Source organism: Anguilla anguilla, chromosome 13, assembly GCF_013347855.1.
Source record: "Anguilla anguilla isolate fAngAng1 chromosome 13, fAngAng1.pri, whole genome shotgun sequence".
In the NCBI taxonomy this organism is placed as follows: Eukaryota; Metazoa; Chordata; class Actinopteri; order Anguilliformes; family Anguillidae; genus Anguilla; species Anguilla anguilla.
Genome location: NC_049213.1, coordinates 10,139,244 through 10,162,574, shown reverse-complemented (window position 1 = coordinate 10,162,574; position 23,331 = coordinate 10,139,244). Strand labels below are relative to the sequence as shown.

The window sequence follows — 23,331 nt, the reverse complement described above, 5'->3', positions numbered from 1 at the left end:
ATGACAGACAGACACGTCTACATTGGGCTGGTTCACGTAGCCTGCAATCTGACAGACAGACAGACAGAAACACCTAGCATGGGCTGCTTCATGTTGAGTTCTTAGACAGACAGACAAATGGGCACATGTGTGGGGCTGTGTGGTTTTACTGCAGACAGACCAGGCAGCTGTGCTTTTCATTCAGGGAGTCTGTTGCTCAGCAGGAGTCTTTTGTGGGTTTCCTGTAGTCTGTTCAGCAGTGTGGTTTTCCTGTAGTCTGTACAGCTGTGTGGTGTTCCTGTAATGCTGTGTTTTTCAGTAGGGAATCTGCGGTTCTGTTAAATGGAGTCCATTTGGTCTGGTTTTACCGGGTGATTCTGGCTGTGGTGATGAAACGGTGAGAGTGGTGAGCAGTGGCAGCTGAAGAAGGAGAATGGACAGACATAAAGCACAGGGGGTTGCCATGTCGCCACAGCCGGCTCTTAATAACCATTCTGGTGAGGCGGTGGGTGGTCAGAGGTCATTATTTAAAGGGGGGGGGGAGGCTCCAGATTGGCTTTTTAATCCCCCCGCATTGGCGAGAGAGCAGCGCTTTCCCACCGAAACGGGGGGGTGGGGAGTACGACGACAGCAGCGGCCTCCTACGCCGCTCGCGCCAGGACACGTAGGACGCGCGGCGTCCCCAGGCCCACCCGTTTTCACACCAATTAAAGGCAAGGTGCGCTTCCACACGCAAAGCCACTCCCAGTATCCCAGAATGCCCTCCCCACCCCCACGAGAAACACAAAGCGTGAGCGATCTTCCACGCAGGCGGACTCGTTCTGACGCACTCTCGTCTCCTCAAGTTGTTTTTTTCCCTCCGGTAAAACGTATTCTTGCTTCTCTGCGCGCGATGCGAACGCGCTCCTCTTTAGCTTCTACGCAGCCGTGAGCGACGCGGCTCCGGGGCGACGCTAACGAGGTGTTTTTCTCCTCGCGCGCAGCCCGACGCGTCGGGACCGACAGCGGAGGCTTCGAACGCCGCCGACGGGTTCTGTCGCCAATTTATTCTTCGCAGGCTTTTCGAAGACAGAAGAGGAGAACAATGGCGACCCGGCCTCGAACAATCGCTCGGAATCGTTTTAATCGCGGGCAGGAAGTGCGCGGCAGAGCCAGGGAAAGCTCAGGGGTACTGCGCGTGAGGAGGAGGAGGAGGAGGAGGAGGAAGGGGGGGGGGTTTGGCGTTTGGGAGGGACGCACCTGTTTGATGAAGGACAGGGAGATGAGGTCCCAGGAGACGATCCCGTGGTCCATCAGCTCCAGGAACGCGGTCAGGGTGAACGCCAGCATCTCCCCAAAGCTGCAGCAAATGGGGGGGGGGGGGAATACAGCCCTGAACAGACTACATGACTCAGAGAAAGAGCCCCGTGCTGAACACACTCTCTCTGACTCACAGTAAAACCTCTCTCGCTTTTTCTATGATCAATTATCTTATAAATGTTACGCATATAAAGGACAAAATGCCAAACTGGTACACATTCACATCCCATGCAAACACACTGTAAAAAAAAAAAAAAAATTAAAATATGTATTTATGCGGTGAACACAGTCTCACTCTCAGTAAGAACCTGTGCTGAACACAGTAAGAACCTGCGCCGAACACACAGTAAATACCCTGTGCTCAGCACAGTCAAAGTAAAAACCGAGCGCTGAACAGTCTCCCTGACTCACAGCAGAACCCCTGCACTGAACACTTTCTGTCGTGTACAGTAGAAGCCCTGCTGTGAACCACCCTCAGTGCGTTACAGTCTCTTATCTGCAGCTCTTATCCAGCGTGCAATCTGCAGCTGAAAAGGTGCCCGGAGGCAGCAGAACAGAGAGGACCGGCGGGACCGCAGGGTCTGATGATCTCCTGAACATACAGAGACGTCCCCTTGGCTGGCACCAGGCTCTCGATCTGATAGGAGCTGATATAGATAGCCACTGGAGGGAGATGACTCAGCCTCTCTCCTGATTCACTGGACACGATCTGATACACAGTCTCTGATGCAAAGTAAAACGCCTGCACTGAATACAATCTCTCTGACACACAGTAAAACCCCTGCGCTACACACAGCATCTCTGACTCTCAGTAAAATCTCTGCTCTGAACACAGTCTCTCTAACACAGTAAAACCCCTGTGCTAAACACAGCATCTCTGACTCTCAGTAAAACCCCTGCTCCGAACACAGTCTCTCTAACACAGTAAAACCCCTGTGCTAAACACAGCATCTCTGACTCTCAGTAAAACCCCTGCACCGAACACAGTCTCTCTGACTCACAATAAAACCCCTGCGCTAAACGCAGTATCTCTGACTCCCTCTAACACAGTAAAACCCAGCCCCAAATACAGTCTCCGTGACTCACAGTAAAACCCTCGTGCTGAATGGCGTCTGTGACTCAGTGTTCCGCAGGTGTGTGCCTGTACAGGTGTGTGGGAGAGGGAGTGTGTGTGCGTGTGTGTGTGCGTGAGAGTGCGTTACGATACTGACTGTGTGCCGCTCTCCACCAGCCTGGCCAGGGTGGCGATGCCCTCCATGTTGATGAACTCAGTGGCGAAGGTGGGGTCCGCGGACAGCTTGGCCAGCTCCTTCAGGGCCTCCAGCCGCGCGTCGATCCCGTGAGACTGAATCCTCTCCAGCAGCTGCCGCGCGGCGCGGGTCTACGGAGCACGGGGTCACTATTTACACGGCGCTAAACAGCACACTACAGAGTCACGCTAAACAGCACACTACAGAGTCGCACTAAACAGCACACTACAGAGTCACGCTAAACAGTACACTACAGAGTCACGCTAAACAGCACACTACAGAGTCACGCTAAACAGCACACTACAGAGTCACGCTAAACAGCACACTACAGAGTCACGCTAAACAGTACACTACAGAGTCACGCTAAACAGCACACTACAGAGTCACGCTAAACAGTACACTACAGAGTCACGCTAAACAGTACACTACAGAGTCACGCTAAACAGTACACTACAGAGTCATGCTAAACAGCACACTACAGAGCCACGCTAAACAGCACACTACAGAGTCACGCTAAACAGTACACTACAGAGTCACGCTAAACAGTACACTACAGAGTCACGCTAAACAGCACACTACAGAGTCGCTCTAAACAGTACACTACAGAGTCGCGCTCAATTTTCACTATTTACACCGCGCTAAACAGCACACTACAGAGTCACGCTAAACAGTACACTACAGAGTCACGCTAAACAGTACACTACAGAGTCGCGCTCAATTTTCACAGCTTACAACTGAGCTAACCAGTACACTAGACTCACAGAGTCACGACTCAACACTGAGCAAACAGTACACTAGTCACAGGGTCACAGTGCTACACTGCACTAATCAGTACACAGAACGGCAGGTAGACTTCTGAAACGTCCCCATACCCACGTATCTTCTAAACAGTCTGAAAATGACTGCTTATTATCACAAGTGCAGTCACTGCTTATCCACCAGAGACCCGGCAATAAAAAAAGTTTAAGTTTTTTTTCATTTTTTTGACATAATACCAGTGTCTTGAATAACAAAAACATGTTGCAGTGTAAATATTTTCAAAGCAGTATTTTATTTTTTTAATCAAATGTCCCTTCTAGTGTAAGTGTCAGCATAGCACAATTTATCCTTTTTGAGATGACGACCAGAGACTTCTGCCCCCTGCAAATTTCCAGGTCTTAGGAGGACGTGAGATGTGTGTAAATACGGACAGGGGTCCCCCTGAACGCAGGGGGAGGGGCTTACTGGAGAAATGGCCAGGCGCAGAATGGTCCCATTCTTGATTTCGCCACGACTCTGAGAAGCAAACACCGAAGCGGTAAAACCGGGGAAGAAAACTACAGCCAACAGCCAAACGGCAGTGGAGGAGTTATCCCCTATTCACACGATCCAAGGAACACACTGTATAAGGTCAATACATTACATCATCATCATCATCATTATTATTCTTGCCTAAAACCTGTCAAGACTACCGTAATCCGTGAGGGCGCGGGACACAAAACTTATTTTTATCAGAAGGATAAATTCGAGTCACAGTTACTGCAGCGTTGTGCTCCAGTGCGGTGAATTTAAGGCCACTGGTGCCAATGGCGGGTCGCTACAGGAGTAGCACTGCACCTCACGGCGAAAACAACATTTAACACACTTGAGGTTCCACGAGACTAAACCAAGCACCTCAAGCCATATCAGCCTTGTGTGTCCGCACGAGGAAAAGAACATGCTGGAACACAACAGGGGTAATGATTCAGAACTGTTCAGGGATACATTTACATTACCACCATCACACCAATGTTGTGTCACTGAAGGGAAATAAAATACACTTGTATGACAAAATTTGACATTTTCGAAGGCTTGAAGTCATCGCTAACTAGCAAAGCGGGGCCAGGTGTGCTTGACGTGACACCCGGGCGCGTTGTGGGGGCTCACCTGCTCGGTGATGTAGAGCTGGGGCCCGTCGGCGTAGCGCAGGGCGAACTGCTCCGACCCCGACAGCGACCAGCTGCGGAAACGAGAAATAGGCCGGCGCTCAGAAAGGCCCCGCCCGGCGACTCTGTGGCCCCGCCCCCGGCGACTCTGTGGCCCCGCCCCCGAAGCACAGCCCACGTGACGGCACGGCCTGCCGCACGCGCTCAGTTTCAGCTCACTCCCATTCTCTGTGTAATGACTTACGGAGACATCGCAACAAGCTCTACGGGACAATACGAAAACGGGGAAGAAAGCCGAACTGTGAGAGGCGAGAGCTCCAAATAATCAGCAATAAAGGCTAAAAAAGAAGCCGCAGTGGGAAATAAGGGTTCCTTCCAAAAACCTGGTTATAGAGGGGAAGCCTGTGCCCCCCAGGCCTCCTCAGTGACACTAAACCCATCAGTGCTATTTTATGCAGGCTAGAGAGAGAAAGAGTCCAAACTATACAGAGGCTAGAGAGAGGTACAGGAACATCCCAAACTCTACAGAGGCTGCAGAGAGAGGTACAGCCCAAACTCTACAGAGGCTGCAGAGAGAGGTACAGCCCAAACTCTACAGAGGCTGCAGAGAGAGGTACAGCCCAAACTCTACAGAGGCTGCAGAGAGAGGTACAGCCCAAACTCTACAGAGGCTGCAGAGAGAGGTACAGCCCAAACTCTACAGAGGCTGCAGAGAGAGGTACAGGCACAGCGTCCTGCCCTGTAAAAGGAGTCCTCTGAATGCTTCTCAGGTTTTATTTCATTTTCCTTCACACGCCGCGGCACTCTCCACCCCAGGGCCATTACCGGCACGCAAAGCGTCCATACCGCCATTTTCCCCCGCGCAGATGGAGGGATCCAGATGGAGGAAGGGGGGGGGGGGGGACACAGAGAGGCGGAGGAACAAAGTGGGCGAGCGCGTGAGCGCGCTTTCGGATGCGAGGGAAAAGGAGTGGGAGGAAGCGGAGCCGCAGAGGAGGAGGGAGAGAGGGAAGAGCAGCGGGAGAGAGGCACAGAGACGAGAGGAGAGGCAGAAGCAGAGATAACGACGCAGGGAGAGCCGGCCCGCCGCAGTCGCAGGGACGGGACAAATGAGGTGTGCCGACAGAACGCGGAGAGAGGGAGAGAGGGAACGGAGGGAGGGAGGGGAGGAGATGTAATTGGGATGATTGCATAACCAGCGAGCCGTTCCAGAGCCGGGCCTGTGTCCCATCTGCCAGCCATTACGCGCCTTCATTAGTCCCTCAGTTTAGCAGAAAGGCAGTCTGGGGAGGGGGGGGGGCTGGGGGGGGGGGAGAGAGAGGGAGGCTTGGACTGCAGCCTTTCTGGCAGCACACGAGGACCCAGAAAGAAACGGACCTCGACTGAACTGTAACTGAAAAAGACCCAGGAGACCCGGCGCGGCGTTCTAAACTCCCAAACCCTGCCCGGGAGAGCCTGCCCAGCGAACGCGAACACGGATAGCGCACGCCGCGCGCCGCGACCGAGACGTGCGTCTGAGGCCTGGTTCTGCCCAAGCTGTCGGCTGCGCTCTCCTCCGCTCCGTCTGGGTCCGCGTCGGCCTCGGTCTCCGACGCAACCTCGCGTAGTGCCAAACCCGCACACGTGTCGCGTACGGTGTGGGCACGGGCTTCTGACAACACCAGCCGACCCTGAACTGGACAGGACCCGGGGCCAGGACAGGAAACAGCAGAGAGAGAGTGTGTGTGTGTGTGTGTGTGTGTGTGTGTGTGTCAGTGTGTGAGTGTGTGTGTGTGCGCCTGTGTGTGTGTGTCAGTGTGTGTGTGTGTGTGTCAGTGTGTGTGTGTGTGTGTGTGTATGTGTGTGTGTCAGTGTGTGTGTGTGTGTGTATGTGTGTGTGTCAGTGTGTGTGTGTGTGCGCCTGTGTGTGTGTGTCAGTGTGTATGTGTGTGTGTACACGAAGGACAGGAAATGCTCACCCGTCACACACTTCCCTGATGATGGAGGACAGGGGCTTTTTCTGTGAACAGAGAACAGCGGCGATGAGAGATTGTTTAACCTTTTACACAGTAATGAGAATGAACTTTCATCCTGCGTGAGAATATAACTGGTTTAAAGCACAGTAGAGTAGCTGTGTGCACACCCAACCAGTATTTGGCCAGGTGCAGGATAAAAGTACATGTGAAGATTGAAAGCAAATGGATACCCGCACACTGGATTACAGCTCCCAATACTCTATTGACTAAAAAAAGCAAAGCAACGTTTCAACCCAACAGGGTCTTCATCGGGCAATGACCATCATTTGTGAAATGGGCGGAGTCAGGCATTAAGCTGGTGTTGCTGTACACTTTAATAATGACTCATGTACCGTTTGATTTAAACAAACATAAGCCATGGTTGCAGTGTCAGATAATATCTAGCCTCACCCCTCCTTAATGCTGAAGACATTCATTAACGTTTCATCGGTTGAGAAAATCAGCTCTAACAGGCAGAGTATCAAAAGCAACGTCACTGCTTCTGAGCTCAAATTGACGTAGTGGCTGTTCGGCCATTTCCGTGGATGTCCTGCACGTTGACGTAAATGCCCTATCAAAAATAGCAACCCGCCTGGCCTGTCTTAAAGTCTGTACGGTTGTGGGGCCCCTCTGGAAGAGGAGGGGGGAAAAAAAGAGGCCCGTCCCCGCTTGTGGAAAATGCACGTCCCTTTCTGCGCTGCCTGTCAAAGTGGTGCTGTTCGGCAGCGTTTTCCCACGGTGCTCCTGTCAGCCAGCCCTGCACTGCTGGCAGCCAGGCTCGGCTCCCTGCACTTTAAACACTTCCTCTGCCGCCGCGTGTGTAGTGACACCATCCTTAACGGGAGAGAGCTCCGGTGAAAGAAATCCCCGAGGTGAGCCCTTCCAAATCCTCTTACGGAATGTAACGTTTTTCTCAAACGTTTTAATTGGCTAGCTACATAGCCAAAATTAGTACTGTTGACAAACAACCGTTTACTCAGAGGAGGATTAGCACTTTTGTCAGTGATCTATTTAGCTGCGGCTAAGCATTAGCCAGCTAGCCGGCTGCAGAGCTAACATTACTACCACCAATTAGCAACAACTACTTCTGATTGGATGGATGGGATACGTGCTTTTACAACGTGCTATTTCGGCCATAAAGGCCTCAGGTCAAATTTCATTTTGGCCTACTCACTTTTGGTTTGGCTTCGGCGCCCTATGAAATTTAGACATTGCCAAGTCCAGTGGCCTCACCCAACAGCAGCGGTGCACAAACTGCGGGTCTCTATTGGGCTGTGAAATCACGAGTTACCCTGGATTTACACCATACGCGGCATTCCCGCGGCGCTCTCGCTGGAAGTCTTTCATTTTCAGTGGTGAGAGAGGCGACCCGCGTAATTCCAACTGCGCTCTGCCAAACTGCCTATAATAATTGTCCTTGAAGCTCTTGCTTGGCTAGCAAGTTCTTGTTCAGGCCAGCGATGCACAAACTGCGGGTCGGCCAGCCAAACTTAGGTCACGGGGGACATCTACTTGGTCGTGGTATCGTGTAGCCAATGGCAGCACTGCAATGCAATTAGGCCTGAACACACAAGGTGGTGTCTGTATTCGCCAATGTTATTCTGTGTTTGTACAAATAAATGCTAAATAGAAATACATGTGACAGTGTATGTCATATGATCACGCAAATGCTTGCTTTAGTGTTGACTGGTGCGTGATTCCTTCTATACCCCACGAGATAGCGAATCTACCTTATTAACTTGTGTACTGCTCATACAACACAAGACATTTAAGAACTTTAGCTAATCATCGTAATTCAGTCTTTTTGTGCTTTTGACACTGTATCTTTATTGAAATATTGGCTGTTTTGCAGTATTAGCAATATATACATATATAAGCATTAAAAATTTGTTCAAAGTTTTCCACTGGGAAATTGATAAGTGGCGGACACCTCCCATTAAAAAAAAAGACTCAGGCAGCTTTGAGCGCTTTACCCAGACTATGCTTCATTGATAAAGCCTTAAATTCTTTTGGTAGGACTATGCTTTCAGTGATTAACTGCCTGCTAATTTCAGTAACTTGTGCTCCTTTCATTTAACTTTTAGGTATTAAAACCTGCCTATCGTCAGCAATTTAACAATTAATTATCATGCGAAAAGCACGGACAGATAACTATTTGTCATCGGCAACAAAGTCTGTGCACCCCTGCCCTAGGGCAAATTCGAGGCCTGCGGGACATACAGTACATGCAGTGACACTGACAGTGGCAGTGTCTCCGACTGACAGTGCCAGAGTCACCAACTGACAGTGACAGTGTCTCTGAATCTGACTGACTGGCTCCATATCTCTTCATTGGCCAGAGATACACCTGGGAAACGGTAATAAGACTGATGGAGGTCAAGAGTTTCTCCTACTTTCCAATTAACACCTATGTACATCAATTTCAGCTATTGGCTTAGTTCCTTTACAACTTAAACGCCTGTAAATATATATATTTTTCTTCTCTTTTCAGCAAACCAGCATCCCCTGAAAGAAGTGCGCTTGCGGGGAGGGGTTAGGCGATGCCAGAACTCTCCAAGGTCTCTGGCAAGGCCTGGAGCATCAAGAGTTCAATTCACAGAAAGAAGAGCAGGTTGTGTGCGAGTTGCCTAGGAAACGGGGAACTCGGGGATAAACGAGGACCTCAGAAGTCCGCCCCTAATGATATCCAGCCCCAGAGAGAGAGAGAGCGGTTGATGCTGAACTCCACATGCATGCGTCTTAATAAACTGATCATCGATTGGATCACTGTGTGGGACCGGTCTCCTGACTCTCCTCAGTAACTGAAGCTCCTGAGGTGGAAATTTTCCTGTCAAAATGGCCTAATCTGATGATTGTCAGAGCGTGACGAAGGTTAAAAAGAGAAAATCTCAGAAAGGAACCAACCCAGCCTGTGAGGAGCCTCAATACTGTCCAACAATTTCAAGTGCAATTTTAGTAAAAGTGAACACACACAGCCTACACAAAGTGAAAGTCACTCAAGATATAATTTGAACTGGCCAATGAACTTCAAAAGGGACACGTGCAAGTTTCTAAACTGATCTGTGATTCCAGGAATGCACATCAGTACCCTATATTGCATTTTTAGAGGATAGATTCAAACAGACTTTTTTGGTAGATTGTATATTAATCACTGCTTTTTAAAAATAATAAGAACCAAGATATTGTAGAGAAAAAGGTGCCCCGGTGGACAGATATTCATTTTGAATGAAATAAACTCAATCAAAAGTTTCATAAAATGTTGACAGATGGCATCCATGTGCAACATGCTTGATCAACAGTTTCTAGAATCTGAGTTTGTATTCCTATAGAACAGTGGTAACCAACCCTGTTCCTGGGGATCTACCATCCTTTAGGTTTCCATTTCATCCCTAATTTGGCACACCTGACTCCACTAATTGACAGCTCAACAAGATCTCTAGCCGTTGAAAGAGGTGTGTTTTGTTAGGGTTGGAATGAAAACCTACAGGACACTAGATCTCCAGAAATAGGGTTGGTTACCACTGCTATAGAGAAAAAAAAAACCACACCCACAGTGGCACCTTGTTTACTTGTATGAAAAGCAGCATTTAAAAACAATCTTTCACAAGGAGGGAGAGGAGAAACTGCCCAACACTATGGTCCTGGGGGAGACTGCTGGCCTTTTATGCCAATTGCAGCTGTAACGTTGCAATGCATACCAGACACAAGCTTTATTTTCGTTTGGTCCTTTTTGGTTGTTCTTTGGAATAAATTACAGTTGAGAAAATGAGTAGTTCCATGCACTGTTCCAACATTTTATTCAAGAGAAAACACAGTGGCTATACACAGCGTACTTGAACAAACCTGCCAAAACTGACCTACTCAATCTCTAGAACTAACCTGCTAAATCTCTACAAGCCGAGGCTAGCACTGACCTGCTCACTCTCTACAAGCTGGTGCTAGCATTAACCAGCTCAACTAGGATTTTTCTATAGGAGTGCTGTCTATAAGTACCAAATCGCACCAAAAAAGAAAACACCTGTAAACTGTACAAATAACACGCTTCTGCATTTAAAGTTTTTTAAAGTTTTGACTGCTTTCATGCCTAAGTGCAACCTTAGACATACTAAATTAGCTACAGTAGAATCCGCTTAATTGCATAAAAGAATGAGGCGCCGATGACAGTACGTGTCGCCATCGATGCGATTTTCAACAAAAGCCGGCTGCCTCTGTAAATGATGCATCTTTATAGGGCAATTGTCAGTTTGTTTAGGGCCCATCTGCCAACATTTTACTTATATAATGTGTGTATACAAATATACAATTTCTTTACAATGGAATGAATGGGAAATTGTTCCGGATTTGGCATTTCTGAGAAAATACCCAAATTATCTGACACTGCATTATCATTAACCTTTTTTTTGTTTTGCCCATCGGCCAGATTGAACAGAGAAATAGACTTCTGAAAAGCCTTTAATATTGTTTAAGGAACAAGTAACACCAAAAAGGGTGATGCAAGCACTCTGAGTGAATGCATGAATGTAATTTAAATACAGTGAAGCTGGCATTTGTGTGGATTCATTAATTTAAAAGTTAATTAATACTGTACCCTAAGGTTTGAATGCAAAAATGCAATTTCAAGACATATTGCAGTTCCAAATACCATTATTCCTGTAGAATGCCCCCCCCCCAATTCTGGCAATATATAACCTTTCAATAAATGCTTAAATAAATTGTACAAATTGTTCTTTTTTATTTTTGTTACCCGTTACATTTTTTATAGCCTCTCAGTGCACTGCGGTGGCTTCTTGAAAACCAGAACTTCACATTCTAAATTTAGCTAAATATAGGGAGACAACGCGTCAAGTTGACAATGGAAATAAAGACAGACCAACTGCAGTTTCTGTCACACAAAGTCACCACCGACACCCTATTGTGAGCCAGGAAAGAACCTTTTAATCTCTACGAGCTGGGTGCTAGCAGTAGCCTACAGTACCCACAGTCTAGTAGCTGGGTGTTAGCACGGCCCTACTCACTCTCTATGAGCTGGTTGTTAGCACTAATCTGCTTGATCTCTACAAGCTGCATTCTAGGTGTGACCTACTCAAAGTCTATGAGCTGATCACTAGCTCTAATCCGCTCAGTCTCTTTCATCTAGGCATTAACCTGCTTGATATCGATGAGCTGGGTGAACCTGCTCAATTACAGTGAGCGGGGTGCTAACACTAACCTACTCAATGCTATACGATGGAAATTAGTCCTATCCTCTTCAATCCCTATAAGCTGTGAGCCAGCACTTACCTGCTTGATTTCTAGAAGGACAGTACTACACTTGCTAGGTTGACCTACATGAGCTTGGGGAGAGCACTAGCCTGCTCAATCTCTAAAAGTTGGTGGTCAGCATTAACCTGGTCGATCTCTATGAGCTGGGCGTTGGCACTAACCTGGTCGATCTCTATGAGCTGGGCGTTGGCACTAACCTGGTCGATCTCTATGAGCTGGGCGTTGGCACCGGGCCACTCGATGGCCACTTTGACGATGTCAGAGGGAGGCGGCATGGCTGATCTCTCACGCCGCGCTGTAGGAGAGAGAGAGAGAGAGAGGCGTGAATAAACAGAGCCCTCTCCACACAACAGCAATCACATTAATAATGCAAACAGACTCCAGCAGGAATGAGGGAAGGTGAGCAGGCCTGTGTGCGTAATGAGTGCGGGAGACTCATCGTCCCTGGCCCTCCGCTCAGACAGGAGAACGAGTCGATCCCCAGGCCTACACCACGGCCCGAGCCGCGCTCCTGCCAGTGTAGCTGCGGAGTGACTCAGCCTGAGGACACTCTGAATGCCAGTCGGTGTGCCAGGCGCGCAGTGGGGGCAACCTCTCCCCCAGACTCACATGCAGCTGTCAACAGCTGTGAGATTCCTACAGCACTGCAATGAACTCGCTGATGTGACTGGACGAGAGGCTGTGGTTTGCGAAAACGTGACGGAGCGAAGCGTGAAACACCAGAGAGAGGGCAGGGAAGGCTCTCCTGTCAGAACTACATCTCACGCTTTCACAACCGCAGGAGCTGACACAGAGGGTGAGGATTTACTAAGTATAACAACCAGGACAACAGCCTGGCATCCCAGCACCACCTCCACCAGGACAGAGTGGGTGGTGCTGTGCAGGTGGTGCAAGAGCTCTATTAGTACAGAGAGTGGGTGGTGTTGTGCTGGTGGTGTAAGAGCCCTATTAGTACAGAGAGTGGGTGGTGTTGTGCTGGTGGTGTAAGAGCCCTATTAGTACAGAGAGTGGGTGGTGTTGTGCTGGTGGTGTAAGAGTCCTATTAGTACAGGGAGTGGGTGGTGTAAGAGCTCTATTAGTACAGAGAGTGGGTGGTGCTGTGTAGGTGGTGTAAGAGCTGTATTAGCACAGAGAGTGGGTGGTGCTGTGTAGGTGGTGTAAGAGCTCCATTAGTACAGAGAGTGGGTGGTGCTGTGTAGGTGGTGTAAGAGCTGTATTAGCACAGAGAGTGGGTGGTGCTGTGTAGGTGGTGTAAGAGCTGTATTAGCACAGAGAGTGGGTGGTGCTGTGCGGGTGGTATAAGAGCTCTATTAGTACAGAGAGTGGGTGGTGTAAGTACACACACACACACACGCACACACACAGTGGCAGATAGAACAGTGACGTCTCCCACAGGCACAGAACAGAACTCCCACACAGGGGCCTGTGCACCTGTACTTAGAATTAATCTGCTGCTGCTACGGCTCTCAAATCCCCTGCAGTCAGACTCTCTCTCACTCCCGCCTGCGTCACTCTGACAGAGCAGCACAGTCTCTCACTCCCCCCTGTGTCACTCTAACAGAGCAGCACAGTCTCTCACTCACTCCCCTCTGTGTCACTCTAACAGAGCAGCACAGTCTCTCTCTCACTCCCCTCTGTGTCACTCTAACAGAGCAGCACAGTCTCTCACTCCCCCCTGTGTCACTAACAGAGCAGCACAGTCTCTCTCTCACTCCCCTCTGCATCACTCTAACAGGGCAGCACAGTCTCTCACTCCCCTCTGTGTCACTCTAACAGAGCAGCACAGTCTCTCTCTCACTCCCCTCGTGTCACTCTAACAGAGCAGCACAGTCTCTCACTCCCCTCTGCGTCACTCTAACAGAGCAGCACAGTCTCTCACTCCCCTCTGCGTCACTCTAACAGAGCAACACAGTCTCTCACTCCCCTCTGTGTCACTCTAACAGAGCAGCACAGTCTCTCTCTCACTCCCCTCTGCGTCACTCTAACAGAGCAGCACAGTCTCTCTCTCACTCCCCTCTGCGTCACTCTAACAGAGCAGCACAGTCTCTCACTCACTCCCCTCTGCGTCACTCTAACACAGCAGCACAGTCTCTCACTCACTCCCCTCTGCGTCACTCTAACAGAGCAGCACAGTCTCTCACTCCCCTCTGCGTCACTCTAACAGAGCAGCACAGACTCTCTCTCACTCCCCTCTGTATCACTCTAACAGAGCACCACAGTCTCTCTCTCACTCCCCTCTGCGTCACTCTAACACAGCAGCACAGTCTCTCACTCCCCTCTGCGCCACTCTAACAGAGCAGCACAGTCTCTCACTCCCCTCTGCGCCACTCTAACACAGCAGCACAGTCTCTCACTCCCCTCTGCGTCACTCTAACAGAGCAGCACAGACTCTCTCTCACTCCCCTCTGTATCACTCTAACAGAGCACCACAGTCTCTCTCTCACTCCCCTCTGCGTCACTCTAACACAGCAGCACAGTCTCTCACTCCCCTCTGCGCCACTCTAACACAGCAGCACAGTCTCTCACTCCCCTCTGCGTCACTCTAACACAGCAGCACAGTCTCTCACTCCCGTCTGCGTCACTCTAACAGGGCAGCACAGTCTCTCACTCCCGTCTGCGTCACTCTAACAGGGCAGCACAGTCTCTCTCTCACTCCCCTCTGCGTCACTCTAACAGAGCAGCACAGTCTCTCACTCACTCCCCTCTGCATCACTCTAACAGGGCAGCACAGGCCTCTTCCACGTCCTTCAGCTGTGCTCCGCATTCACAGAGCGCACAGGGACCTTCAGCAGCGAGCTCAACACAGAGAACACGACTCAACACACACGTGGGCTTTGTACAGCCGACCCAAAGCCTTTTTTTTGGGGGGAAACATCCATACCCTCGACCAAATTAACAATGGCTGGAAAGGGCCCAACAGGCACCAAAACAGCCCGACTCTGGCTGGGCTGCGTCCGTGGCCCGATGCCGACAGGGTCAGGAAACGCTCTCGGGTCCCACCGGCTCTGTCCGTTTACGACTCTGTTGTCGTTTCTCTTTCGGGAACGCAGTGGCTGGGTTGGATGTGCTTGAGGGCAATCCAAGCCCGCAACGACCCTACAATTTTAGAGCCTCAAGTTTGACGTGAGCGGATTCTTTAAAAACAATCTCAATTATGTAACTTCAAACTGAAAGGCTTCTCTAAATACTATTCAAGGAATTCAGAAAGGCAAATAGCCCTCACAGTAGCCGTAAGGGCTTCACGGTAGGTGAAGAGCCTGCACAGCAGCCCCATAGCACCATTTCCAGCCCCCCTGGATACTCGAGCCTGGCTTTTCTGGGATGAAGCTAGTTCCAGCATGCAATCAGATACCGTATACAGCAAAGGGACTGTGTGCTTTCAGGAATGTAGAAAAACACAACAGAGCAGCTGTCAATAAAGATAACTGAAGACAACTACACCAGTGTTGAACCCATAACTGAACACACAGGCACACCAGTGTTCAGCTGATCTCTATATGAACACAGCTACACCGCTGCTCAGTTGATCTCTGCATGAACACAGCTACACCAGTGTTCAGCCGACCTCTGCATGAGCACAGCTACACTAGTGTTCAGCTGATCCCAGTATGAACACAGCTACACTAGTGTTCAGCTGATCCCAGTATGAACACAGCTACACTAGTGTTCAGGCGATCTCTGTATGAACACAGCTACACTAGTGTTCAGCTGATCCCAGTATGAACACAGCTACACTAGTGTTCAGGCGATCTCTGTATGAACACAGCTACACCAGTGTTCAGCCCATCTCTGTATGAACACAGCTACACAGTGTTCAGCCCATCTCCGTATGAACACAGCCACAAGAGTTTTCAGCTGATCCCTGTATAAACACAGCCACACCAGTGTTCAGCCAATCTCAGTATAAACAGCTACACCACTGTTCAGCTGCTCTCTGTACGAACACCACCGTGGGAAAGCCAGACACATGCAGCACAGCTGTGCTCCAGATTGACAGCAGTAGCATGGGAAACTTCCGGACCCATCCCAGGACCCCAGAGCACAACCGTGACACGGCATCCTCCAGACAAAAAAAAAAAGAAGAAAAATCAACCAATCAGCCGCAACCATCCCAGCCCCCCCAACGGCACTGCCTCAAAAATTCCATAAACAACTCGAAAACACATCAAACGCGTCAGGGAATTCTGCACAAGATTTGATACAAGCTCTTCTCTTGTTTTTTTCCCCCCCTCCCAGAAGGCACTCGGCTGCACAAGAACGTGCTACGGGAGGAACAATGGCCGCATGTTCTGGGGTGCAGCGGGCCAATGGGGGAGAGGCAGGCCGGTAATTAAGAGAAGGAAGTTCCCGCCAAGGCGGAACGGGCCGTGTGACAGAGGAGCCTGTTGTTCGGGCGGAACTGAGAATCCCGCTCTGCGCGCGCGGTGGGGACGCTCGCGCCCTCACAGGGGGACCTCCGGATGAAAGTTCGGAGAGGCTCGAACCCCTCGCGTTCAGGCGTCCAATTAAACTTCGCCCGCGGCGAGAACGGCGGCCCGATTCGCGACGACTCTCGTACCCCCCTTTCGGTCCCGAAGTCGTCGTGCTGACGATAATTCGAGCGATCGAAAGCGAGAGAGCGCGGGGCCTGCAGGGGGAACGGATTTCACAGGACTTCCAATAAAATCCACCAGCTTAACTGTGTGCAACTCCTAGCTTCACTCCAAGGACAAAAAATAGTTTCTGCGCTTACTGTTCGTTTCTTTCTCAAATTGACAGTTTGCCCACGACTTCATGGACTTCCCTGGCCTAGCGCTTTCTTGTAGCCTTCCCAGAAGCCCTCGCTTGCTATTGTCTCTGTGGAACGCGGGCTAAAATGTGTGCGTCACCAGGACCAGGGACTTGCTTGTTCCGGCGATCGAGAGCAGCCTGTTCGACAGGACAGGACCCACCCCGAGGCGAGCACCTGTCGAGGGCCCCTCCCGGGGCCGGCGACACAGCGGGCGCGGCTAAGCTGAATTAAACAAACCGCGGCGTGAAGCGCATCAGCCCCGCGCCCCGCTCTCGTTTGGGAGAGAGAGAGAGGGACGAGCGCCACCCGCCGGGCTCGAGCGTCCCGTGCCGCGCTGTGTCGGGAAGGGCGAGCCGTTGTAGCGTTCGTCGTTGCTTACCGGTTTTTTTTTTTTTTTTTTTTTTTTTTTTTAAACGTCCGCGCAGATGGAGCTGATCAACACTGCGAGACGCTTCCTCCCTCTTCGGTCCCGGAGGACTCTCCCGGGTCCAGTAACTCGCCCACGGCCCGCCCGGCGCTGGCGGACGCGTCCCAAACCGCGGCGGGAGCGGGTGGCGGTATCGGACGGGGGCCGAGGAGGGCGAAGACGCGTCCGCGTCGCGGCTAAACGCCCCGAATAAACGGCGCGGGTTTTTTTGGCGGGGGTCGGGGTGGTGTGCGGCGCCTTGTCCGCGACCGCGCCTGTGGGGGAAGGTCGCGGGGGGGCGGGGCCCGGGGAGCCGGAGCCTGCAGGGGGGGGGGGCCGGAAACGCTGCCTGACAGAAAGCCCGAGGCAATGAGCAATAAAATTGGAATTGGAAACAGATGCCCTTCAAGGCAAAGAAGGGCTGGGCCTACTACACTCAGAGTGCTCAGCCAACGCAGGCTGAACATGCATCTCTGTCGGCCAGAGCAAGCACAAACACAATGTCCTCTACCCCATAACACAGCCAGCACAGGCTGAATATGCATCTCTATCAGCTAAAGTAAGCACAAACACAACGTCCTCTACCCCATAACACAGCCAGCACAGGCTGAATATGCATCTCTATCGGCTAAAGTAAGCACAAACACAACGTCCTCTACCCCATAACACAGCCAGCACAGGCTGAATATGCATCTCTCTAGGCTAGAGTTTTCAACACACTTGTTCCTGGTTATGTTATACACTTTGTTGCACATCACTCTGGATAAGAGCCTCTGCCAAATGCCTGTAATGTAGAGTAAGCACAAACACAACGTCCTCTACCACATAACACAGTCTGAATATGCATCTCAATCGGGCAGATCAAGCACAAACAACGTCCTCTACCCCATAACACAGCCAACACAGGCTGAATATGCATCTCAAGCGGCCAGAGCAAGCACAAACACAACGTCCTCTGCCCCATAACACAGCCAACACAGGCTGAATATGCATCTCAAGTGGCCAGAGCAAGCACAAACACAACATCCTCTACCCCATAACACAGCCAGAACAGGCTGAATATGCATCTCTATCGGCTAAAGTAAGCACAAACACAACGTCCTCTACCCCATAACACAGCCAGCACAGGCTGAATATGCATCTCTATCGGCTAAAGTAAGCACAAACACAATGTCCTCTACCCCATAACACAGCCAGCACAGGCTGAATATGCATCTCAAGCGGCCAGATCAAGCACAAACAACGTCCTCTACCCCATAACACAGCCAACACAGGCTAAACATGCATCTCTATCGACTAAAGAAAGCACAAACACAATGTCCTCTACCGCATAACACAGCCAACACAGGCTAAACATGCATCTCCATCAGCTAGAGGAAGCACAAACACAAAATTATCTACCCCATAACACAGCCAACGCAGGCTAAACATGCATCTCAAGCGGCCAGAGCAAGCACAAACAACGTCCTCTACCCCATAAAACAGCCAACACAGGCTGAATATGCATCTCTATCGGCTAAAGTAAGCACAAACACAATGTCCTCTACTCCATAACACAGCCAACACAGGCTGAATATGAATCTCTATCGGCTAAAGTAAGCACAAACACAATGTCCTCTACCCCATAACACAACCAACACAGGCTGAATATGCGTCTCCATCAGCTAGAGCAAGCACAAACACAACATTCTCTACCCCATAACACAGCCAACGCAGGCTAAACATGCATCTCCATCGGCTAGAGCAAGCACAAACACAACGTCCTCTACCGCATAACAGAGCAAGCACCATCCGAATATTAATTCTATTCAGTCCAGACGGCACAGCACAAACACAGCGTCCTATACCCCATAACACAGCGCGCACAGTCTGAACTCTCACCCTGATCGGCACAGAGACCCAGAACAGACCCAACAAGCCTTCCAGCCCTGCTCTTTCTCCAGACCATCTTGGTGGCAACACTGTACAACACAGGTATTTTACTGGCGCACTGCAGGGGGTCAGTGCACAGGGACTGACAGAGAATCAGTAGGGGCTTGAGCCAGCATCACCGCAGGCATGACATAATCTGCTGTTTTATGGTCACATGCAGGTCCTGCTACCTTCACGTTCATGTGCAAGTCCTTGCTTTTGTTTTAAAGGGAACATCTACTGGGAAACAAACAGAAACTAAACCTGCAGAGAGTGTTAAATTATGCATATCCTATCACTCCTTTAGTTCCTGTTTAAAAATTGCTTGCTTTTTTTGTTATTTGCATTTAAAAGGACCAAAGCCTTTTGTTTATAAACACAATGGAGCGATGCACTGTGGGACTGCTGGCTCTCTGACTCCAAAGTCTCTCTTTCTGAAGGGGCGGTTGAGTGCGGCGGTATCTAGGGCTATGTTTTTAAGAGTCGCTAACTCCATTTGGAACCATGGCATCCGGCTGAATGCAAATACATTACTGCAAATCCACAACCACGAAAACCACGGCCCTGGACCCCGAGAACAGTCGACGCCCCTTCAAAAAGGGACACTCTGTGAAGTGCCGGAGTGCCAGCAATCCCACAGCGCAACGCTCCATTGTGTTTATGAAAAGCCGCAGCTCTTATAAAAGTGAAAACAAAGTAAGCCGTTTTGAAACGGAAGCCAAATCGCAGACATTCTTAGTGTCCAGTTCTCTGCATTCTGAGCTGAGGAGTTCTATTTCGGCGGTCGTTCAAACACCTCACCTGATTGCAAACGGTAGAACGGGCTCTTCACCCTTGGTCTATCTCAGGCGTGACTCTCAAACCATCGCATCAGCACATCTGGAAACAGGAAACATGGCTCACGTAAATTGCAATGCTCGGTCTGCTAAACTGTGATAAAGTATAATGTCTGCATTCCTTTAAAAAACCCTGTAAACCAATCATGGAAACAGCACACCGGGTAGATGAAGATACTACCGCGTCCATTTCTGAAACGTTGCCCCAAATCAGGGCTGCCCAACCCTGTTTCTGGAGAGCTACCATCCTGTAGGTTTTCATTTCAACCCTAATTTGGCACACCTGACTCTAGTAATTAGCAGCTCAATGAGCTCTCTAGCTGTAGATTGAATGTGATGTGCTTTGTTAGGGTTGGAGTGAAAACCTGCAGGATAATAGATCTCCAGGAACAGGGTTTGGCAGTCCTGCCTTAAACACTATAGCCAAAACACTGCACCAATGTTATAAAATAGAAATGGTCAAAACAAGCTAGATTAACTTGTTGCACTTTGAAGATTTCACTGATCCTTAGGTTTTACAGAACCCAATTTATTTTGTATACAAATCAGTCCCAGCATTCCTAAAAGGCTGGGGACACACCAGCGACAGCATCTTCATCATATTCTTCATCACCACCCTCACAAAGCATAGTGTGTGGGCTGCCAGATCAAAGATGTTGCTGTGGAGCCTGGTTACTCTGGCAACGAATGACCTACCTAGACAGTAAACAGATTTCTGCATGGCGTTCCACTGCTTCAAAAATGAGCTAGCCCACCAACTTTGCTTGACGCACCAGGTGAGAAGAGCATGTACATCATGATCTCTCAGTCTCTTTTATTGGGACTGGACTGATTCAGTACCTCACTGTGTCCTCTTTGCAAAGGAGCTGGACAAAATGAGCTTTTCCACAACAATAGTAACAGCATCAACAGGTTCCCTCAGAAAGCTGTCAGTTTACTGCTCCCTGCCCTGTTTCATAGTACATATGATGAAAACCTTGCTTCAGTGTACATTGGCGTCAATGTATAACGTCAGCGACTATAGGCTTACACAATTTGATAAAGACAATACCATATAAAAAATTATGACTAGCCTATATGAGGATATTATTTCATAAGTAATTTGACAAAAATGTGGCACAGTATCCGAAATGCCAGAAAGCCAATTTACAAGCCGTACGTTAAACTGATGAAGAATCCTTTTTATTGAGAATAACTGGACGTCTTGCTCACAAGCAAGCGAAACCACAATAGGTAGCTAGCGGGCTCGCTGATATATGATTGATGAATTTAATTACACCAAGTCACTTATCCTGATAGCAACGACATTTTGATCAATAGAGTGACCGGTATCCAATCACATGGATCCAGTGTTGTAACAAAATGTCTACACCACACTATGACTGCATCGCACGACAAAAAAAGGGGGGGGGAGCCTGTTCATTTGTTTGATGTTCACCAACTGGTGGGTGTTAATGTAAAATGTTTGCTAGACGGAAAACTAGATTTCCACTTTATCCGTCAAAACGATCCAGAAGAATTTGTTAAAAATGATCTTGCTAACGTGAATGCATTCACGCTATCTTCAATTGAAAAAGAAAAACCTTAAGTTACAAGTGCATAAAAATGAAACAACTTAGTGTTTGGATACTATATTGCTAATTTATTTGCTTTATTCAATTAGGTCAATGCTGCAAAAATACCATTATAGATAAGCACGTTCAGTAAAGGCATGACAGACAGCAAACTGGATTTTCTAGCTACAATATCTCCGCACTGACTGCAGAGAGCGATCATTACATTTCAAATCTAACGCTAGCTAGCTAGGTATGCACTAAAACAAAATATAAAAAAATATAATTACACAGACATCCCTAATGTGTTTGATAAGCAGAGCAACCGCTGGTCAGCTTATTGGATAGACTACCGTTAGCTAGGTAGCAAGTTAGTGTGGGAGGGTAACTAGTCTAGGCTGCAAGCCAGCGAGCTTGTATTCGTATTATTAGCAAGCCAGCCAGCGAAAAATATCACGGGGCAAGTAGCTTGATATCAATCTGGCTAGCAACTATTAATTCTAAACATGCTATCTGGCGAGCGAGCTAGCAGGGGCAAATCTAAAGCAGAAAACATTCAACAGATTGCACATGTGACAATACAGTGGGAATAGGGCACAGGGAATTATTTTCGAGGGGGAAAAAATGCGTACACATATGAATCTCGAATATTAGCAAACGTCGTTACCTAGCTAATCAACTAGATTCGTTAATCGACAGCTAGCTAGTGGTACCTGTGAGCATTCCGATTGCGCTAACTTAGCGCGAACTAACGTTAGGCTAATTAGGTGGCTCGCTTGCTGGAGTGCATCTAGCAATATTTTACAGCACTCTCAAGCATGAGACTCAACAAGCCGGGCTAGCAATCTAGCTAGCTAGCAATATAGACAAAACTCCACTCACTCACTGGCTTCAACAATACCAGATTTATTTGAGATGACTAATAATAGCAAGCTGGTAAGCTGCGACATTGTGTCCCGTATTGTATTGTTATGAGCAAGGTACCAAGAAAACGTTCGGTTTCATGTGATTATGTTTCGCAGTAGCTCCTTTGAAAATTTAACTGAATGCTGAGAATATAACGCACTTACCCCATTTAGTGCGACCATTCGCAATTTCGTATTATGTTCTGTGGAGAGAATAACTTCAAGCAAGATACGAGGACACGCCTCAAAGGCGTGACCCCACCAAATGTTGAACTGGCTATTGGTTCCCAACGGCATCCACTCCAATTGTCGTGCAGTGATTGGATTATCTGCGTCACGATTGATCATAATAAGCAGAGACATAAGACATTTTTTGAGTCAACGCCGGATGCGTTTACTGAGGATGGAACTGTCCTTCACTGGCACAGCATCATGGACTCCTACCTTTACTGTAGAACGCCGCAGTGGGCCATCTATTGAACCGAAGTGAACAGAGCCCAATGGCAATGCAATTAGCCTACTCCCCCAAAACGCAACATTCAAAATGGTCTAACAAACCTACGTTCAAACAGGATTTTTTTGGTCATATTCATAAAAATAAAAAAATCAAGACTGGTGCGCGAGTTATCAATATATGATACATCAACCTACGGACAATAACTCCATAAAGTGAAGTATCTTTTTTGCCCCAAACTGAATTCAATTGCTATTCAATATAAATCAAAGTATACTTTAATATCTCAAGGCTCACATAACTCCATTTCCATTCTGCATTCTAAATCAATAGATGAGTGCATGCCTTAAAGATATTACATTCTAGTATTAAAATACCACACTGGAAAGACAGTATTCTGAAATTTCCAATGACAGTTTGACTGCACATTTCATTTTCTTGGTAGTGTTCAACATTTTTAAATAGAAAATATCAAACACACGCATGCACACCCAAACAGCTTCAGCAGAGGCATAATTCAGACTTGATCATTTAATTTTTACATAATTATATTTTTTTGTAGTGCTCCATAAAACTGCAAGTTGTATTCAATGATAAACAGGGGGATGTACAAGAACAATTGCAGTCTGGGTTTGGGGATTTTTAAAACATTTTATTTTATTTTTTAACTCAACAAGGGGGAACTTTTGAACTCAGGCTAAATTTAAGAGGATATTTTTATTTATGAACACCATAATACTCAAAATGGCAATCAGCTCTTTTACAAAAGTTTCATTTTTCTATTCTTAAAAGTCAAATAAGAAGGCA

The 23,331-nt window shown here is 48.6% G+C and overlaps 1 protein-coding gene across 4 annotated transcripts in view; it reads right to left on the bottom strand.

Moving 5' to 3' along the window:
• Nucleotides 1-22,393, bottom strand: part of elmo2 (engulfment and cell motility 2) — a 37,312-nt gene extending 14,919 nt beyond the window's left edge. For all 4 annotated transcript variants that reach the window (XM_035389250.1, XM_035389252.1, XM_035389251.1 and 1 more), the window contains exons 1-8: nt 22,236-22,393; nt 19,578-19,655; nt 11,886-11,983; nt 6,391-6,431; nt 4,434-4,506; nt 3,753-3,803; nt 2,490-2,659; nt 1,219-1,318 (exon numbers count right to left, since the gene is read on the bottom strand). In XM_035389250.1, coding sequence (XP_035245141.1) covers nt 1,219-1,318; nt 2,490-2,659; nt 3,753-3,803; nt 4,434-4,506; nt 6,391-6,431; nt 11,886-11,963 — 513 coding nt within the window. In that variant the 5' untranslated portion in view covers nt 11,964-11,983; nt 19,578-19,655; nt 22,236-22,393. The remainder of the gene's footprint in view (nt 1-1,218; nt 1,319-2,489; nt 2,660-3,752; nt 3,804-4,433; nt 4,507-6,390; nt 6,432-11,885; nt 11,984-19,577; nt 19,656-22,235) is intronic.
• Between the last annotated feature and the right edge of the window lie 938 nt (nt 22,394-23,331).